Source organism: Mobula hypostoma, chromosome 9 (assembly GCF_963921235.1).
Source record: "Mobula hypostoma chromosome 9, sMobHyp1.1, whole genome shotgun sequence".
NCBI lineage: Eukaryota > Metazoa > Chordata > Chondrichthyes > Myliobatiformes > Myliobatidae > Mobula > Mobula hypostoma.
This window is the reverse complement of record NC_086105.1, coordinates 63,144,248-63,165,863: the sequence shown is the minus strand read 5'-3', so window position 1 is coordinate 63,165,863 and position 21,616 is coordinate 63,144,248. Positions and strand designations below refer to the sequence as shown.

At 43.7% G+C, this 21,616-nt stretch overlaps 1 protein-coding gene across 2 annotated transcripts in view; it reads right to left on the bottom strand.

The window, feature by feature from the left end:
- Positions 1 to 621: 621 nt before the first annotated feature.
- LOC134351769 (carbohydrate sulfotransferase 11) overlaps positions 622 to 21,616 on the bottom strand; it is a 235,534-nt gene continuing 214,539 nt past the window's right edge. For both annotated transcript variants that reach the window (XM_063058408.1, XM_063058407.1), the window contains exon 3: positions 622 to 8,697. In XM_063058408.1, the coding sequence (XP_062914478.1) occupies positions 7,843 to 8,697 (855 nt within the window). In that variant the 3' untranslated portion in view covers positions 622 to 7,842. The remainder of the gene's footprint in view (positions 8,698 to 21,616) is intronic.

Here is a 21,616-nt window from a genome sequence, read left to right as displayed (position 1 = left end):
TAAATATAAGATCAATAGGCAGGATATCTGTTCTTCAAAACTAACATGAGAGGGCATTCAGAAGAACAGTAAGTCTGAAGGGCTGCTTCGTATGCTTTCCATGGTTAGATTATCCGCTTAAGTCTCCAGAAGAGAACTTGAAACAACATACAGTACTGTGCAAAAGTCTTAAGACACATGAATATCAAAAAGTTACTATAAAGACAGTCAACAGTAAAAAAACTAAATCAGATCAATATTTGGTGTGACCATCCTTTGTCTTTAAAACAGCATCAATTCTCTTAGGTACACTGCCGTGCAGTTTTATAAAAAGATCATTTAGTAGGTTGTTCCAAGCATCCTGGAGAACTTGCCATAGTTCTGCAGACTTTGGCTCTCTCGCTTACTCTCTTTCTCCAGATAATCTCAGATAGCCTCGGGAGAGATCAGGGTTCTGTGGAGGCCACATCATCTGAAACCATATAAAACACTAGGGTGCCTAACACTGGTGCACAGTACTGTAACAAGAGTGAACTCCCTGCCAATTTGGCACCTTTATCCCAGTGGCTACAAAGTACTCATTTTCATTTAGCGGTTAACCCTCTTTCAAATGATCACACAAACCAATTGTTTTCATCCCGCATTTTAATGAAAGTTACTTAGAAAAATAATTAATTAGGCTCAAGTGAAATTCTTAAAAAAGGTGGCATGACTAAACAAACATGTCACAATTACTGGCAATCAGTAACAGGGTAGTACCCAGGAGATAACATCTAGCTAGATAGACAGGGAACAAAATGGAGTAAGCCATTTACAGTGTACAAAATTTAATGAAAGATATTAAATTACTTGTTCTTGTAACTTTTCAGTGGATGCATGTACGAAAATAGCATTCTCTTCAAAGAGAATAACGTCACAAGATCTCTTAAGTTACCTGAAATCAGGGAAATCCTCTTCTTTTTTTAAGAGTGGTGTAAGTCATTGTTTGATGTGGCTCCAACTTCATTCACATAGTATTTCAGCATAAGCACAAAGGAAGTCCTGGTCCATATTTATTTTTACATATATCACAGTAAGCTTCAAGATACTGAGAAATTGGAAATTGGGAAGACAAGTTAGGGGATGACATGGGCATCACAGACTCACGGCTGGAAGAAGGTCACAGATGGGAGCTTCACATCACATTGAGAGGACAGGCAGGTGGGCACAGCTTTGTTGGTAAAAAATGAAGTCACAGTAGTGACATAGATGATGTAGAATCCTTGTGGGTAGAGTTATGAAACTGCAAGGGCAAAATGTTCCTGATGGGAATTATACACAGGCCTTTGAACAACAGCCAGGATGTGGAACACAAATTACAGTAGGAGATAGGAAAGGCGTGTAAAAAGGACAATGTTATGATGGTCAAGGGGATTTCAAAATGCAGGTAGATTTGGGAAATAGAACTGGTGCTAGATCCAAAGAGGAAGAATTTGTAGAATGCCTAAAAGATGGGTTTTTAAGAGCAGCTTGTGGTTGATCCCATTATGGGAAAGCCTATATTGGATTCAGTATTGTGTAATGAACCAGATTTTATCAGGGAACTTAAGGCAAAGGAACCCTTAGGAGGCCTAGATCATAATTTGACAGAATTCGCCCTGCAATTTGAGAGGGATAAGCTAAAATCAGATACATTGGCATTATAATGGAGTAAAAATAACTGTGGAGGCATGGAAGAGAGCAGCTGGCCGATATTGACTGGAAGGGGATACTAGCAGGATGATGCCAGAATAGCAATGGCTTGAGTTTCTGGAAGCAACTTGGAAGGCGCAGGGTAGATAAATCCCAAAGAAGAAGTAGTATTCTAAAGAGAGGGTGAGGCACCTATGGCTGACAAGGGAAGTCATAGACAGCGTAAAAGCACAAGAGAGCATACAATATAGCAAAAATTAGTGGGAAGTTAGAGGACTGGAAAACTTTTAAAAGCAGAAGACAACTAAAAAAGCTATGGGGGGGCAGGGAAGATGAAATATGAAGGTAAGTTAGACTATAATATAAAAGGGAATAGCAGAACTTATTTCAGATATATGAAGAGTAAAAGAATGGGCAATGGACTGTAGGAAAATGACACTGGAGAGGTAGTAATGGGGAAAAAATGGTAGACAAACAGAATAAGTATTTTGTTTCAGTTTTCACTGTGAACGACACCAGTAGCCTGACAGAAATTCAAGCATGTCAGGAGGAAGAAGTGTAGTCACTCTTAATGAAGAGATGATACTTGGGAATCTGAACGTTCTGAAGGTAGATAAATCACTGGAACCAGATGGACTACACCCCGGGGTTCTGAAAGAGGTAGCTGAAGAGATTGTGGAGGCATCTTTCAAGAATCACTAGATCCTGGAATGATTTTGGAAGACAGAAAAATTGCAAATGTCATTCCACCCTTTAAGTAGAAAGGGAGGCAGAAGAAAGGAAATTACAGGCCAGTTAGCCTGACTTCACTAGTTGGGAAAATGTAGAGTCTGTTTTTAAGGATGAGGATTCAGTGTACTTGGAGGCACATGATAAAGTAAGTCAAGGTCAGCATGGTTTCCTTCAGGGGATATCTTGCCTGGCAGATCTGTTGGAATTTGCTGAAGAAATAACAGGCAGGATAGACAGGGTTGATGGAATTGATGGCTTTGTGGCCTGGTTTTCAGCTACTGCAAAGGTCGGTGGAAGGGCAGGTTGTGTTGAGGAAGCAGGGAATCTGAAGGAGGACTTAGACAGATTGGAAGAATGGACAAAGAGATGGCAGATAGAATACAGTGGAGGGAACTGCATGGCATACACTTTGGGAGAAGGAATAAAGCCATAGAAGATTTTCTAAATGGGGAGCAGAATCAGAAATCAGAGATACAAAGGGTCTTGGGAGCCCTAGTGCAGGATTCACTAAAGATTAACTTGCAGATTGAGTCAGTCATAAGGAAGGCAAATATAATGCTAGCAGTCGTTTTGAGAGAACGAGAATATAAAAGTAAAAATGTAATGCTGAGACTTTATTTTCAGGTAGCCTGGCAGTGTAGCAACACTCACAACATGCTGGAGGAACTCAGCAGGTCGGGTAGCATCCGGGGAAACAATCGGTCAACGTTTCGGGCCAGAGCCCTTCATCAGGACCGAAATGTTGACTGATCGTTTCCACAGATGCTGCTCGACCTGCTGAGTTCCTCCAATGTGTTGTGAGTGTTGCTTTGACCCCAGAGTCTGCAGAGTATTTTGTGTTTATGGTGGTACAGCAGTTAGCATAATGCTTTCAGAGGGGCAGCGATCTGGGTTCAATTCTGCCAAAGTCTGTAAAGAGTTTGCATGTTTCCCCACAACTGCATTTCCCCCCGGTGCTCCAGTTTCCCTCCGTAATCCAAAGACGTACGGGTTAGTTAGTCACATGGGCATAACTGGATAGTTAGACTGCAGTTGGAATACTGCAAGCAGCTTTGGTCCCCATATCTAAGGAAGGATGTGCTCGCATTGGAGAGCGTCCAGAGGAGGTTCCTGAGAATGATCCCAGGATTCCAATGGTTGACACATGAAGTTGTGTGTTTGATGGCTCTGAGTCTGTATTTGCGAGAGTTTAGAAGGGGGGGGGGAATCTCATTGAAGCCTACCAAATATTGAAAGGCCTACACAGAATGGACACGAAGAGGATACTTCCAATAATAGGAGAATCTAGGACCAGAGGTATAGTTTCAAATAAAAGGACTTTCCCTTAGAATAGAGATTAGGAGGAATTTCTTTAGACAGAGGGTGGTAAAGCTTGGAATCTGTTGCCACAGATGGCTATGGAGGCCAAGTTACTGGGTATATTTAAAGTGGAGGTTGATAGATTTTCAATTGGTCAGGGCATCAAAGACAACTGGGAGAAGGCAGGAGTATTGGGTTGAGAGGGATAATAAATCAGCCATGATGGATTGGCGAAGCAGATTTTATGGGCCAAATGGCCTCACTTTTATCCTGTGTCTGATGGACTGATGGAACTGATGAGTGATGAAGCAATGAGAGAAATTGAATCAAACCTCACCTGCAAAAATAAATAGCTGGAGCCCAGTACCGATTCTTCAAATTTACACATTCTCATTTCTGCACACAAACAAGAAATAAATAGTGGCTGCCATTGAAATAGACATTGCTCCAAACCTCTTCAGAACATAAATAACCCATCAGATATTAACATCATTTTAAGTAACAATGGTCCATTTAATCAAACTGTTTGCAAAAACTATCCTTATCGAACAAATATTTAACAAAGTACTTTAAATATGTTCTCAAATTAATTAAAGGAATGAAATGTGAACTAAGATGTAGAGTTTGAATGATTAATACAATAGGAATATAGACAAAAGTAAAACATTTTCACATTGTTTTAATTGGATTTTACAGTTTGTGCATTGAATTAACCTTGCTAATCTACTAATCTAGACAGATGCAATGAGAAGCTGCTGAATGTAAAGTGACTGGACAAGGGTTAGAGGGTTTTTGAGGAAAAATATTCTCACCCAGAGAGTGGTGGGGTCTGGAGTTCACTGCCTGAAGAGAAGATCAAGGCAGAAACCCTCCACAGCTCTTGGGTTAGCACTTGGAGAGCCATGACCTGCAGGGCTACAGACCATGAGATGGAAGACTGGCTGGGACAATGCAGCTCTTTCTCAACCACCACATACAGGATGGACCACACGGCTCCCTTCTGTATCATAAATCTTCGATGACTTTGTGGATGTCTTACGGATGCCAAAACCATCCGGAGTTTCTGTCAGTGGGTCTGGATATCGGTGTGTGCGCAGATGTGGGGGCTGTGGTGAGGGTAGGTAATTCTCCCCTGCTCTGGTTATAGATCAGGAGAAACACCAAACCGAGGCATGAAGACCCTTGTCCAGCACATTCCCAATGGCAAGGCAGTGGGAGTCACCAGAAATTCCACCCAGCTGGGTCAATCTTTGATGGGAGGGGAATAACCAGCTTGAAATGTGTCTTGCTATCTGTCATTTTCTTTTCAGTGTGTGCTATTCACTTAAGAGAGAGCTGCGCTCTGCTGTAGTTCATGTATCCGAGCCCAGAGTCATCACTCTGGGTTTCCCTTGCATCTCAATGAAGAGTTCAGCAAAGAAACCCGGAGTATCCACCAAAGCCATGCTGAGGTCCTTGAGGGAGATCGTTATGGAAATATTGGTGCCGGAGTCTAGAGTCCCTATTTCGTGAGCTTCCATACTGAGAATGGAGTCAATGGCAATCCAATTGCAAGCAGAACATCACATCGGCTGCCCTCTTGAAGCTGCATCCGCCCCATTCCTTCCTGGGCACTTTCAAGGTAGGGTCAAAATCCTGGAACACTTTATCTAAAAGCACCGTGGAAGCAGTGTTTAGATGGCAGACATGCAGGAGAAATCTCCCCACTTCTTAAAGGCAGTAAGGGATGGGCAATAAACACTGGCCTTTCCTGAGATATCCCAAGAATAAAAGAAACATGTCAATATTATGACTCAATAATGAACATCTATTCTTCGCCCAGCTGCGTACCTTGGGATTTTAAACTGTTTGGATATCGAGTCATCGAGTCTAGTTTAAAGATATGGATATATCTCTATGACCATTAGTCTCCTGGGAGTATCTAGTTCTCAAGAGTCATTTTTGAAAGTTGTGCTTCACAGCTTAAAAAGATCACTTTAATTTTAAAATACATCTCAACAGTTGAGTTCAAACAGCAGTTGAATTGAACAATGTACCAGGGATTGGACATTGGATGATTGGTGGTGCGGCTCTTGGGTTCTGGACCAGTTACACTTGCCTGAGTGCTGAGCTGGCTCCGTGGCTGCAGGCTCACCTTTGGCAACTCTGCAGTTCATCTTCTGTGTATTATCTGCTTATTTTTTTCATTGTTTGCATGATCTTTTCTTCTTTCACACATTGAATGTTCGTCGGTCTTTCATCATGTGGGGTTTTCATGGATTCTATTGTGTGGCTGCCTGCAAGAAGATGAATCTCATACAATAAATGTACTTTGACTTTTCATAACTTTGAAAAATTCACAGGGTTGAGATACCTTGTGTGGATTTAGTGAGAACAACAGTAACCTTGTTCTTTCATAAAGGAAACAGAAAATACTGAAAACACACTGATGAAGCAGCATCGGGTGGGGCGGTGGGATGGAGGAGAGAATTACACTCCGTTGCTGCTTTATGAGTTACCTCCTGTACTTAGTAAAGTAGCCACTGAGTGTATGTCTGTGGTCTTCCGCTGCTGTAGCCCATCCACTTCAAGTTTCGATATGTTGAGCATTCAGAGATGCTCTTCTGCACACCACTGTTGTTATGTGTGATTATTTAAGTTACTGTCGCCTTCCTGTCAGCTTGGACCAGTCTGGCCATTCTCCTCTGACCTCTCTCATTAACAAGGCATTTTTGCCCACAGAGCTGCAGCCCACTGGATGTTTTTTTGTTTTTAGCTCTGTAAACTCTAGAGGCCGCTGTGCATGAAAATCCCAGGAGATCCGCAGTCTCGGAGATACTGAAACCAACCCATCTTGCACCAACAATCATTCCATAGTTAAAGTCATTAAGATCATATGTCTTTCTTTCTCAATCTGATGTTTGGTCTGAACAACTGAAGTTCTTGGCTATGGCTGCATTCTTTTATGTGTGAAGTTATTGCCACATGAATGGCCGAATAGATATTTGCATTAACGACAGGTGTGCAGGTGTATCTAATAAATAGTCAAAGAGCCTTCCCAGCCAAAGCATTCAGTTTCTCTTTCAATGACCTGCCTGATATAGGAGTTTCCAGCATTTACAGATTTATTTCAGATTTCCAGCATCTGCAGTTTTGTTTTATTATAACACACTCTCATTCCTCCCTTGTCCATCTAGGCAAGACCCTACAGCAAAACCCATAGGTTAGACAGGACTAGGAGAGCAGATTATCCAGAAAATGCTGTTAGATGTGGCCTGCAGCCACAAAGGAAGGACGAGCCCCCTTGGGGGAGGTTCTCTCACATGCTTTGTGGGCAAATGAAGTCACTGAAAGAACGACAAAGCCATCTCGAGGAATTTTTGTGTGTGCACAAGGGGAATTTAAGGAGCTGTAAGTAACTCAAAAACCAATCTGTTATTAATCTGAGACCTGGCATCAGATGACAGAAGCTTTATGTTAGCTTTCTTAAAAGAAAAATTGACCGTAATTGCGGTTTAAAATCACCAAAAACACTTGAAACTAATTGCTGAAATGCTGATTTTTAAAGGATACGGCAAATGTGAAACAAGATCCCTTGCAGTTCACAAGCCATTTGTTACAGTCTTGTCCCCCAGAGAGTATTTGCACACATTAAAGGTGAGATATTAACAGCGTTCCTCACTAAACCTTGAGTTTGGGGAATCCTTTGCAGGCAAAACACCTCCAACAGGAATCACAGAGCCTCTTATCTTACACAAATGAGTCAGAGGCTGCAAATCAGCACAGCAAAGCACTTCTTGAAACTAGATGGCTAATTCTGCCTCGAGAAAGAAAGAGAGAGGGAGAGAGAGAGAAAGAAAGAGAGAAGATGGGAGAGAGGGAGGGGGAGAGAGGGGGTGGGAGTGGGAGAGAGAGAGAGAGTCGTAGAGTGCTATAGCACAGAAACAGACCCTTTGGCCCATCTTATCTGTGCTGAATTATACATTTTTAAAGGATACGGCAAATGTGAAACAGGAGAGAGAGAGAAAGAGATTCTTTTTTTACAAAGTTACTTAAATAAATTCCGCTTCTTGCTGCTCGCAGCAAATTAGCAAATCTTCATTACATTTACAAGAAGAAAATTTGTTTTTTTTATGCCATTATAATAACAAATAAAATTTTAAATAAACTGGGTGGATATTCTCACGCCAACTTCAGGTAGCTTGGCACAGAGTAATTGAACATTATAAAATCTAACTTGTAGAGGCCAAACAACTGAGTTTGGAAGGCTGAGCTAATGTTCTGGAAGAACTGAGCTGTCATTTCATCTGTAGTTCTGGTGGATTTGGCGTAGGTAGGAAATTTGACTAAGTTGTCTACTCCGGCCAAACGCAGAATATAGTTGGCATCCTCCTGCAGGCTTTCATATTTCCCAATGAGGTCGTAGTGGATGTGACATGGGTGGCACAGCGAGTAGACGGTCTCCCAGTGCTCGTTGAAGGGCTCCTCCCTCTGCGTGTGGGGGTTGATGAGGTAGCCCACAAACTCCTCAAACTTCACGTCATTACCGCTGCGCAGGGCCTCCCGGGTAGCATTCTTCCGCTGCCGTCGGACGATCTTGGTGCCATAGCGCTTGTGGAAGGACGTGTTGTACCTTCTGGTGAACTTGTTCCTGTAGGCCGACACCAGCCGCTCGAAGGGCTCGCGTACGAACATGAACTTCAGGTAGTTTTTCAACCGGTGGTTGATCTCTGAGATGCTGTATTGATTGAGAGTCTTCAGGTTTGACGGGATGTGAGCCTCATTGGCCGGAATCTCCATTGGGTTGCTGTACTTGTCACGGCCTGTGAGCACCATCATCACCCTCTTCCAGTTTGTGCACGCCACCTTGGGCACGTAGCAATAGATCAGCTTGTGATCCTCGTCCACCACCAGATGTTTGAGGTCATTGGGTGTTAAAACCCGACGCTTGCGGCTCTTGGCACTGTTTGCTCGACACGTCTGTGCAACCAGGTTTCTTCTTAACTGATGCATGACTTCCGTGCTTGAGAATTCATACTGTAATAAAACACATTAAAGGATTAGCATCCTGCGTAATAAAGGGATAAGGTTTGCATATTTCACATCTCAAACCATTTTTCACGGAATGAACTCTGTCTCACTGGGGCCCACACCTTCTCAGCCAGTCTCTTGCTCATTAGTTTTAGGATTTATTAGCATTAAATCCAGACCACATTGTTCCAGCACTACCAGAAATACACTCAGTGGCCACTTTATTAAGTACACCTGTAAACCTGCTGATCAATGTAAATATCTAATCACCCAATCACGTGGCAGCAACTCAACACATAAAAGCATGCAGACATGGTCAGGAGGGTCAGTTGTTGTTCAGAAACATCAGAATGGGGAAGAAAGGTGATCTAAGTGACCTTGACTGTGGAATGATTGTTAGTGCCAGACAGGGTGGCTTGAGTATCTCAGACACTGCTGATCTTCTGGGATCGTCACACACAAGTGTCCAAAGTTTACAGAGGATGGTTCAAAAGCAGAAAAAACATCCAATTCTGTGAGCGAAAGAGCCTTGTTAATGAGAGGGGTCAGAGGAGAATGGCCAGACTGGTTCAAGCAAACAGGAAGCCGACAGTAACTGAAATAACTGCTGTGTTACAACTGTAGTGTGCAGAAAAGCATCACTGAACATACAACACATCAAATCTTGGACACAGCAGCAGAAGACCACAAGCGTACGTTCAGCGGCCACTTTGTTGGGTACAGGAGGTACCGAATAAAGTGGCCACTGAAGATACAGTGAAGACACCAAGCCCATTCCAACTCTCAAAGCTTTCTAGATATTCACGGCAGCAATCCAACTTGATTATTATTGTCACGTGTACTGAGGAAAGGCAAAAAGCTTTGCATGCCATCCATACAGATGATTTCATCGCATCAGTACATCGAAGTAGTACAAGGGAAAACAATAACAGAATGCAGAATAAAATGGTACAGTTACAGAGAAAGTGCAGTGCAGTCAGGCAATGAAGTGCAAGGCCTTCATAAGGTATATGGTAAGGTTAAGGGTCCACCTTAACTGGACTGTTCAATAGTCTTATAACAGCAGGGTAGAAGCTGCCTTGAGCCTTGTGGTTTATGCTTTTCGTCTTAAGTACCTTCACTTGATGAGAGGGGGGAGAAGAAACAATGGGATTGGTGCAGTTTGATTATGTTGGAGATGAATAAACAGTTGACATTTCAGGCCAAGAACCTTCATCAGGACCCCTTCCCCACCCGCCCACTTTCCCCCCTCACCTGGTTTCTCCCCATCACCTCGTACTCCTTCCCCTCTTCGCCGCACCCTCATCCCCCCACTTTCTCATTCTGGCTTCTGCTGCCCTTCCTTTCCAGTCCTGATGAGGGGTCTTGGCCTGGAATGTCGAGAGTTCATTCCCCTCCAGCGATGCTGCCTAACCTGCTGAGTTCCTCCAACATTCTGGTGGTATTCCCTCCAAGGAACACGAAGCTCTGAACCGCATGGGGTTCATGCAGGAAAGCAATACAGAGAGAAACAGTCAGCCAGTGATCTGATTGAATGGGACAAGAGGCCAAATCACTTAGTTCTCTTTGGTTGAATATGATAAATAAGGAAATATGGTTTTGGTTTGACAACCCCCTTGAAAAACAGCGGTGCTGACAGTCTGGAGTCAGCTCTCAAGTCACGAATGGGATTTGAGCTCACAACCTCATGAATTGAGGTGTTAGTGATATGCAGAGGTCAGCATCAAAATCAGGTTTATTTACTATTAACACACATTGTGAACATCGTTGTTTTGTGGCAGCAGTACAGTGCAGGACATGAAATTACTATTGGCTTCAAGATTGTTTAATGCCATTTCCAGTACACAAGTGTAAAGGAGAATGAAATAATTGTTACTCCAGGGGCGTTGCAACACAAAAATGCACAGATAATTAAAAAAACACATAGATACGTAAATTGATTGTGACACTAGGTACAGGAGTGTCTGTACATAGGTGACTTTGACAGGAAATGATAAAGTAGTGGGTGGAGATGTTGCTCATCCTTGGGGAAAGTAACTGTTTAGAGCAGGGGTTCCCAACCTGGGGTTCACGGACTCCTCAGTTAATGGTAGGGGTCCATGGCAGAAGAAAGGTTGGGGACCCCTGGTTTAGAGTCTGGTGGTCCAGGTGTGGATGCTACATAGCCTCCTTCCTGATGGGAGTGGGACAAACGGTCTATGAGCAGAATAGATGGTATCCTTCATGATGTTTTTGGCCTTAACACCAAATGAGTAGATTGATAGATAGATCAATAACACGCACAAAATGCTGGAGGAACTCAGCCGCGCAGGCAACATCTATGGAGGGGAATAAACAGTCAACGTTTCGGGCGACGCTTCATCAAGACTGGAAAGGGAGGGGACTGAAGCAAGAATAAGGTGGGGGGAGGGAGGAGGAGTACGAACTGACAGGTGATAGATGAGACCAGGTGAGGGGGGGAAGGTGGGTGAGTGGGGAGGACAAGATTAGATAGATAGATATATAAAATGGGCACACTGCCTGAAAAAAGGTGATAGAAGCAAAACCTCACACACTTAAGCAGTACTCAGACGTCATTTGCAAGTGTTGGAAGGGTGGGGAAGTGGGGGATTGGTATTGTTATTGGGAATGCACAGACACAAGGGACTACCTGTTTCGAATAAAGTATTGCAGAGGTTCAATGAACAACTGCTATGATCTGCTGACTATCTGTACCAATGCTGTTTCAATTAATTGGGGCTGCCTGGTGAGCTGTTCATTCATTTGTAAAAGCCCTTGGAGTCCTGCACACCAGGTGGTGTGCTGTATTTCCGCTCGGCATATGCACATGTGGCTCCCTCTCTGTACCTGATCCATGGTGGCGTGGCCAGTCTTCTGTTACGAATATTGCCGCTACCGTCTCAGCAGGCAGCTACACTGTAAAGTCACCACAGACCAATTTTCTTTCATGTTTTACATGGTCCTGCACAGAAGTCATTAGAAGGCAGAGCTAAATGATTGCAGCTTAACAGACAGCAGTGCATCACATTAATAGACTCCAGACGTGACACCTTGTACTGATAGGACAGGCAGCTCCCAGACAGAAAATAAAACTCATTACTTTAACTCCCTGCTGATTCATCCCAAGCAACCCTCCTTCGTTTATATCTGAATTTTTAAAATTAAATAAATAAGGTACTCGGAGGGGCTTTGAGGGGTTGCTTTCACTGGTTGGAGAGATCAGAACCAGGTGACTGCGATGAAGGCTCATTTCTTCAGAAAGAAGTGGTGAAGTTTTGGAATTCTCTCACCCAGAGATTTGTGAATGCCCAAGCATTGACCATCTAACACTGGGGTTGAAAGATTTTTAGTTAGGGAATCAGTAGTGTAGTGGTTAGCAAACCTTTTTCCAGCACCAGCGATCGGCAATCGGGGTTCTCATTTTAGCTTGTTTTACCTCAATGCACTGCGAAATGATCCAATCTGTACGAACAGTATGGAAGGCAAGCTTTTCACTGTATCTCAGTACATGAGACAATAATAAACCCATTTCAATTCCAGTTCCAAAGAGACTTTCCATAAGACTGAAGAGAAACAATTATTTAAAGAGGAGAAAGAGAGGAAAATAGTTCTGTTACTCATGGCAATGTGTGTTTGTCAGGCTTTTGAATTTAATAATATCATGAGTGATTGTTCATATGTAGGGCTGTCCTTAAATTGGGTGTTCATTATCCAGGGATAGACAGTAGATGCTTTTCCTGGTAAAGCTCATACAAACAGTACCTGTTTTTCCTCTATTTCAGAGGAAAAACCTATTTACTATATTTTCTGTCTTTTGTCATTACTGACTAAAGGCTAGGCACCTCAATCAACTTCCATCCCAGATGACTGGAAGAATAGGATATTGGAAAATTACAAAATTGACTTGCCCACAGATTCAGTTCAGAACCTTGAGCTCACACCAAAGGTGAATCAAATTCATCAATAAAAGGTCATAACCAGTGCGGCATTCAAACCCTATCCAGCCTAAACTGCCTCAGGGTTCAGCACTGAAAGCCCTCCCCACTATTGAGCACATCAACATGAAGCACTGTCGAAGGAAAGCAGCATCCATTATCGGGTATCCCCACCACCCAGCTCACGCAGATTGTCTCTGGTTTGTGAATGGACATTTTACAAGTTTGCTCAGTCAACAAGAAGGGTTGGGAAATGAAAGGGACCTACTCCACGACCTTTTCGGAGGAACATCAAGTAGGCAACTCTATAATTTTCTAATGGAGATCTGTCCATCAACAGCACAGACTCGGGGATGTATGCAGAGCAACAGAAAAAGTGCCAAAGGAGCTCAATAGGTCAGGTCCCATCTATGGAGGGGAAGAAACTGTTGGACTGTCTCAAGGAATTCCTCCAGCATTTTGTGTATTGCCCTGGATTTGCAGCATCTGCAGAATCTTTAGTATCACAGCTGTATACATTACCAATACTCTTTGGTGAAGGAATACTTCCTGACATCTACTCTGGATGACTTTCGCCTTAATTTTCAGCCCACACTCCCGTTTCGTTGAATTAACCCACACCTGTCTCTACCTCTTCTATTAAATATTTTAGTTTTCATAAACACAGCAGTAATATCACCCTGTAACCTTCCATATCTAAAGGGTATACCAGACTAGTCTATATGAATCTACTCTGTTTACCACAGACAATGGGTCTTGTATGACATTCTTAGCTGTTTCCCTAAGTATTCAGGAGGAATGTCTATAACTTAACCACTGAGAGATGATTGTGATTTCATACGAAGCAGATTATGTGAAATAACAGCAGATGTGTCTGAATTCACAGCAGAATGGAACAATGTTTATTCCTCTATTTATTCAATAGCAAGGACAAAGTTGTAGAGGTTACTCTCTGTAAAAAGAAATGTAAAAATTACTAGTACAGAGCAGCACAGTCAAAATGCTGGAGGAACTCAGGAGGTCTGGCAGCATCTAAGGAGAGGAATTAGCAGTTGATGTTTCGGGATGAGACCCTTCTTCAGGACCCGCTGCAGAATCGTGCTTGGGTTAAGTATGGAGGGCTATATTAGGAAGGAGGTACAGAAGCCTTAGGTCCTACACCACCAGGTTCAGGAACAGTTATTATTCCTCAACTGTCAGGCTCCTGAACCAGAGTTACCCCAAAATTGAATTGATTCCACCACCTATTGACTCACCTTCAAAAACTCTACAACTCACGTTCTTAACATTTATTTATTATAAACAAGAGAAAATCTGCAGATGCTGGAAATCCAAGCAACACACACACACACACACACACACACACACACACTCTGCTGGAGGAACTCAGCAGGTCAGGCAGCATCTATGGAAAAGAATACTGTCAACGTTTCGGGTAGAGACCCTCAATCACGACTGGAGAAAAAAAGATGAGGAATTAGAGTTCGAGGGTGAGGGGAGGGGAGAGAAACACAAGGTGACGGGTGAAACCAGGAGGGGGAGGGGTGAAGAGCTGGGAAGTTGATTGGTAAAAGAGATACAGGGCTAGAGAAGGGGGAGTCTGATAGGAGAGGACAGAAGGCCATGGAAGAAAAGGGGGAGCAGCACCAAAGGCAGGTGATGGCAGGTAAGGAGATAAGGTGAGACAGGGAAACAGAAATGGGGGTTGAAGAAAAGTGGGATGGGGGGGAAGGTAGGGGTGTGTTACCAGCAGCTCGAGAAATCAATGTTTATGCCATCAGATTGGAGGCTACCCAAGCAGGATATAAGGTGTTGCTCCTCCAATCTGATTGTGGCCTCATTGCTACAGCATAGCAGGCCATGGATAGACATGTCGGAACGGGAATGGGAAGTGGAATTAAAATGTGTGGCCACTGGGAGATCCCGCTTTTTCTCGTGGACAGAGCATAGGTGCTTGGCGAAGCAGTCTCCCAATCTACGTCCGGTCTCACTGATATCGAGGAGGCCATACTGGGAGCACCAGATACAGTAGGTGACCCCAACAGACTCACAGGTGTCGCCTCACCTGGAAGGACTGTTAGGGCCCTGAATGGTAGTGAGGGAGGAGGTATAGGGGCAGGTGTAGCACTTGTTCTGCTTGCAAGGATGAGTGCCAGGAAGGAGATTAGTTGGGAGGGACAAATGAACAAGCGAGCGATCCCTGCAGAAAGCAAAAAGTGGGGTGGGTGTGGGGGGGGAAGAAATGTGCTTGGTGGTGAGATCCCGTTGGAGATGGCAGAAGTTACAGAGAATTATATGCTGGACGCAGAGGCAGATCGGTTGGTAGCTGAGGACAAGAGGAACCCTAACCCTGGTGGGGTGGCGGGAGGATGGGGTGAAGGCAGATGTGCGCAAAACACAGTTGAGGGCATCATTGATGGTGGAGGAAGGAAAGCCCCTTTCTTTGAAAGAGGAGGACATCTTATTAGGTCTAGAATGGAAAGCCTCATCCTGAGAGCAGATGCAGTGGAGACGGAGGAATTGAGAGAAGGAAATGGCATTTTTACAAGTAACAGGGTGGGAAGAGGTATTGTCCAACACAATGGTTTCACTCCAACTTGGCAGAGTCAGTGGGTTTATAATAGACATGAGTAGATAAGCTGTCTTCAAAGATAGAGACAGAGAGATTGAGAAAGGGAAGGGAAGTGTCAGAAATTTGAGGGCAGGGTGGAAGTTGGAGATGAAGTTGATGAAGTCAATGAGTACAGGAAACAGCATCAATGCAATTGTCAATGAAGCATAGGAAAAGCTGGGGAGTGACACCAGTGTAGGCTTGGAACATAGACTGTTCCACGTAGCCGACAAAAAGGCAGGCATATTTTGTTTTTGTTTGTTGTTCATATTTGCACAACTTGTTGCCTTTGGCACATTGGTTGTTTGCTCATCTTGTGTGCAGTTTTTCATTGATTCTATTGTGTTTCTTAGTATTTACTGTGAATGCCTACAAGAAAATGATTCTCAGGGTAGTATACGGTGACATGTACATAAAGGACAAAGAGACCATCCAACACAGATGGAAAGAGCATTTCAGACAGCTCCTGAACCGCCCTTCATCGGTCGACCAATCTGCTCTGGACCAAATCCCCCAACAGCCTATTCACGAGGAGCTAGATGATCCTCCCTCGATAGATGAAGTCAAGGCGGCTATCATGCAGATGAGCAGTGGCAAGGCGCCCGGCAAGGATGGAATACCTGCTGAACTGTACAAGGCACTCAGCAAGGAATCACTTGAGGCTTTCCATAGCACCCTGACTAGCATTTGGGAAGAAGGAGATGCCCCCTGACCTCAGAGATGCAACAATAATCACCCTCTACAAAAATAAAGGTTCAAGGACTGACTGCGGGAACTACAGAGGCATCTCACTACTTTCCACTGCTGGAAAAACCCTCGCCCGCATCACCCTCAACAGACTGATTCCAACAGTGTCAGAAGAGAACTTTCCCGAGTCGGAATGCAGCTTTCATCCCGAACGCAGCACTGTCGACATGATCTTCACAGTGAGACAGATACAGGAGAAGTGCCTGAAACAGGACATGACATTATACTCTGTCTTCATTGATCTGACGAAGGTGTTTGACATGGTCAACAGAAACGTGCTGTGGATCATCCTTAGGAAGCTTGGCTGCCCGCGGAAATTCACTACACTCATTCGCCTGCTCCACGAAGACATGACAGTAGAAGTGTTCTCAGATGGTTCCCCATCTGAGACTTTCAACATCTCAAATGGTGTAAAGCAAGGGTGCATTCTAGCACAAGTGCTCTTCAACCTCTTTTTCACCCAAGTGCTGAACCATGCTGTTAAGGACCTAGACCTGGGTATTTACATAAGATATCGCCTAGAGGGATCGATGTTTGACCTGAGACGTCTTGCCGCAAAGACCAAAACGTTGAGGAGGCTCATCACTGAAGCCCTGTTTGCTGATGACTGTGCCCTCATGGCCCACCAGGAGAACCACCTGCAGACGATTGTCGACAAGTTCTCCGCAGCCTCAAAGCTGTTTGGCCTGACAATCAGCCTTGGTAAGACAGAAGTTCTCCTACAACCTGCATCAAACAGTCACCCTCCTCAGCCATGCATCACCATCGATGGCACTGTCCTGAAGAATGTGGAGAGCTTCAAGTATCTAGGAAGAACCATCTCCAGTGATGGATCTCTTGACAAAGACATCATAGCAAGGACCCAGAAAGCCAGCCAGCCACTCGGGAAACTCCGTGTCAAAGTTCTGGAGCACAAGGACATTCAGCTTTCAACCAAGCTCAAGGTGTACAAGGCTGTGGTCCTCACCTCTCTCCTGTATGGCTGCAAAACCTGGACCCTGTACCACAGGCACATCAAACAGCTGGAGCAGTTTCACATGCGCTTTCTGCGGTCGATCACGAGGATTCGATGGCAGGACCGAATCACCAACCAGGAAGTCCTTGACAGAGCCAACAGCACAAGCATTGAGGCAAGGATCCTCCAGTCCCAGCTACGCTGGACTGACCATGTAATCCGCATGGGTGAAACAAGAATCCCCAGGCAGCTGCTCTACGGTGAGCTTGAGCATGGCAGTCGCAATCAGGGCCGCCCCAAAAAAAAGATTCAAAGACAATCTGAAATCGTACATCAAATGGGCAGACCTCCAGCCTCGACAACTTAGGAGTCCGCAGCCGTCAGGGCTACGTGGTGTGCCCTGATCAGAAAGCTGCATCTGACTTTGAGGGTGACTGAAATCAGCGCCTTGCAGCAGCACGAGACCGACACCACAAAGCTGTGTATGCACCTGTTCTAACAACAGCCATTCCAGGTCCAACCTGCAACCACATGTGTGTTTCGGCCTTTGGCCTCCGAAGCCACATGCATATCCACAGATGACTACACAACATTTAGTCTTCCTCGGACCCCGAGAGACAACCACCATATGTACTTTGATATTAAATTTAAGTTGACTTTGAATTTACTTTGAAGATTAGGTCTCATTGTTCTACCATTACCATACTTAATGGGTCTCCACATGAGTTGTGAGATAATGTTTCTCTTTTAACGTAATTCTCTATGTGTCTTTGCCTCTGTGTATAATTGTATCTAGAGTATAAGTAAGTCTGAATATTGCAATTTACTGTTCTCGGTCTGATAGCAAGGTATTTTCAAATATTTAGAATGAAACCAGGATAAGGTGATGAAAGTCCCTTTAGATCTCTGACATGCTATACAGTGTAACTAGTCAATAATTGTGACTTACAGTATTCTCTCCTGCCTGTGGCATGTATGAGGGCATATATTTCACATTCCATAGGATGTTCAGTCTACTAATGAAAATACGCATTATTGGCACATCATATCATCACACAGAGTTGTTGGACAAATGCCCAAACACCATTAAATAGAACCATTCAAGGAACGAGCAGAGTCATACATTGCCATTAATTTTAGTACATTCTACAAAATAAACATCCAGAAATTAAAGGTCAGCTCAATAATAAAAATATAGTTAAGAAACTTGAGAGTTTGCTTAAAACATGTTCTCTGTTCATAACTGTGATTAAATTATCTCTTCCCTCACCTAGAAGATTAATGTCTCTTCCTAGAGCCTCAGAATATCTTGTGCTGAACAACCCTAGACATCTACCTTTAAACTACTAAACTGCTGTTTTTTTAGAATTAATGGTGTTAAGAAATCCTGCCTGCTCTGATTAAACACCAAGGTCACAAAATCAATTGGAGGGGACCTGTGTTTTAAAAGACAAAACAATGCTGTTTATCACATTTTTTTTGAAGAGTCGACTTTATAGTGTCTGAGCAACATAGGGCTCCGCTGCCAAGTTGCAGCGAGACCGTTGTGTCGGAATCATCTATCTATTTTCTGTCTGTCTGTATTGTATTCTGTGTTGCGCGTTTATTATGGGTAATTTGTCACGTGGGTCGGGGCGTGGTAGAAGCAAATGAGTATAGTTGCGTACTCACACTTTGTGTAAGGTCAGTTTAGTCTGGTTAGAGCCAGGGAGTAAGTCAGAGGGAATTTGTTTTGTTGACCGCTTAAATATGCTAAGGTCGCTAACGCTACCGCTTATTTCTTTATATCGCTGGTTTTAGTTTAATTAGTTTTTTTTAATCCATTACAAGATTCTTCTTCTTTGCTGGTTTCTTAATACGTACTTTCTGCGACTTATTAATTCGTTACTTTGGAGTGTGTCATTCAGTGTCACCCCCCTGTGCTTAGTCTCAGAGCGGCTTGATTTGTTTTCCAGTAAACGGTACACATTGTCTACAGAAATTGTTACTATGCCAGAAGTGTTTAGCTGAAAATATCCTTATTAATTTCCTTAAGGAGAAACATTGTACCAATCAAGGACACTTCCAGTGCAGTGGTGATAGATTGGGTTTCCAATCCAGAATGGATGCAGATGAGCTAACGTGAACCCATATTTGACAGAGGTGTATAACATGATAAGAGATCGAATGGATAACCAGATACCTTTTTCAATAGACAATAGGTGCAGGAGTAGGCCATTCAGCCCTTCGAGCCAGCACCACCATTCATTCTGATCATCCACAATCAGTACCCTTTTCCTGCCTTCTCCCCACATCCCTTGACTCCGCTATCTTTAAGAGCTCTATCTAACTCTTTTTTGAAAGAATCCAGAGAATTGGCCTCCACTGCCGTCTGAGGCAGAGCATTCCACAGAACTACAAGCATCTGTGTGAAAAAGTTTTTCCTCAACTCAGTTTTAAATTGTCTACCCCTTATTCTTGAACTGTGGCCTCTGGTTCTGGACTCCCCCAACATCGGGAACATGTTTCCTGCCTCTAGCATGTCCAATCCCCTAATAATCTTATATGTTTCAATCAGATCCCCTCTCATCCTTCTAAATTCCAGTGTATACAACCCCAGTTGCTCCAATCTTTCAACATATGACAGTCCCGCCATCCCAGGAATTAACCTCGTGAACCTATGCTGCACTCCCTCAATAGCTAGAATGTCTTTCCTCAAATTTTGAGACCAAAACTGTATTCCAGGTGTGGTCTCACCAGGGCCTTATACAACTGCAGAAGGACCTCTTTGCTCCTATACTCAATTCCCCTTGTTATGAAGGCCAGCATTCCCAGGGTGTAAATTGCTATTACAAGCCGGTATAATTTTAAAGTCATTGGAGGGAAGTATAGGAGAAATGTCAGAGGTAGTTCTTTTACACAGAGTGGTGGGTGTGTGGAAAAAATGGAGGTGTATACATAGGAGGGAAGAGTTAAATTGGTCTTACAGTAGGTTAAAAGGTCGGCACAAAATGTTGGGTCATAGTGCCTGATTTGTGCTGTAATGTTCTACGTACATCAAAACATACAGTGAAATCCACTGTTTGTGTCAATGACCAACACAATCTGAGGATGTGCTGGGGGCAGCCCGCAAGTATGGCCATGCTTCTGACGCCGACCTAGCATGCCCACAACTCACTAACCTAACTTGTACATCTTTGGAGGAAATGGGAGCAGCCGGACGAAACTTACAGACAGCAGCAGGAATTGAATCTTGGTCTTCTGATCACTGACGTCGTAAAGCATGATGTTAACCAATTCACTGCTGTACTGCCCACGTTCTTGACCAGCCAATCATTAGCAACCATACAAACTGGCATTTCTGGTTGATCTAATGGGATAAAGAAGGAGGAATCTGATAGGAGGAGAAATCTGGTCTCTCTGATAAGATTCCTCCTCTGTCAGCCCTTAACCTCTTCCACCTATCACCTCCCAGCGTCTCCCTTCATATCCACTTCCCTTTCACCTGCTCCTACATGCCAGCTTGTACTCCTCCCTCCACCCCTAGCCCCCCTCCCCCCCTTATTCTGGCTTCTTCCCCCTTTCTGTCCAGTTCTGATGAAGGAATTTGACCCAAACCATCTACTACCTATCCTTCTCCATAGATGCTACCTGACCTGCTGAGTTCCTCCAGCAATTTTGGGTATGTTAAACTTAACAATTAATCAGATGCAGCCTGGCTTGCTGAGTATTTCCAGCGTTTTCTGTTTTTTATTTTAGATTTCCAGCATCTGTAGTATTTTTGATATTAACATTTACAAACATTTGTAATTGAGTGCGCCCTTTCTCTCTTCCATTCCCCGCCTCACTAACATGGGCTCATCTGCTTGAAGGACTCAACACCTGATCCATGAGCCGCTTACATCAGCATAAAGCTGCTCTTGGTTTCCAAGTAAGAACCAAAGAAAACATCAATTAACAGAATCGACCAACTGGCAAATGAATCCCAGAAGTTCCCTTGTATCCCCGACTCACATTGTAGCACAGCCATGATATTAATGGAATCACATGTCTCAGATTACACTCCTGTGCCAGTTCCTGCTGATCAGTGATGAGATCTAAAATCTAAAATGGAATGAGCTGCCAGAGGAAGTGGTAGAAGTGGGTACACTAACAATGGCTAAAAGATATTTAAACAGACACATGGATTGGAAAGGTTTAGAGCAGGGGTTTCCAATCAGAAACCCTTGCTTAATCGTATTGGTCCATGGCATAATAAAAGTTGGGAGCCCCTGGTTTAGAGTGACAAATGTGGGAAATGGGACTAGCTCAATTAGATATCTTGGCCAGCATGTGTGAGTTGGGCCGAAGGGCCTCTCTGTGCTGTATAACTTGACTCTACTAATAAATTTTACTTTGATTTCGATCGGGGTGTACTTGCCGATGATCACAGATTTAATTTGTAGATCCTAGTCTGTTCGAGAACTCAGGGTTCATATAACAGAGATGACAGCCACCAGTGCTTGAATAAAGGAACTCATAATGCACAAGGTAGTCAACGACAACTCCATTTATATAGTACCTCTATTGGAGAGCCATTTTCCCAAGGCTCTTTACATCTAGGGCTGGTGCAGTAGCGTATCAGCATAACGCTATTAAATCTCTAACATCTCGGGTTCAATTCTGCCACCATCTGTAAGGGGTTTGTACATCCTCCCT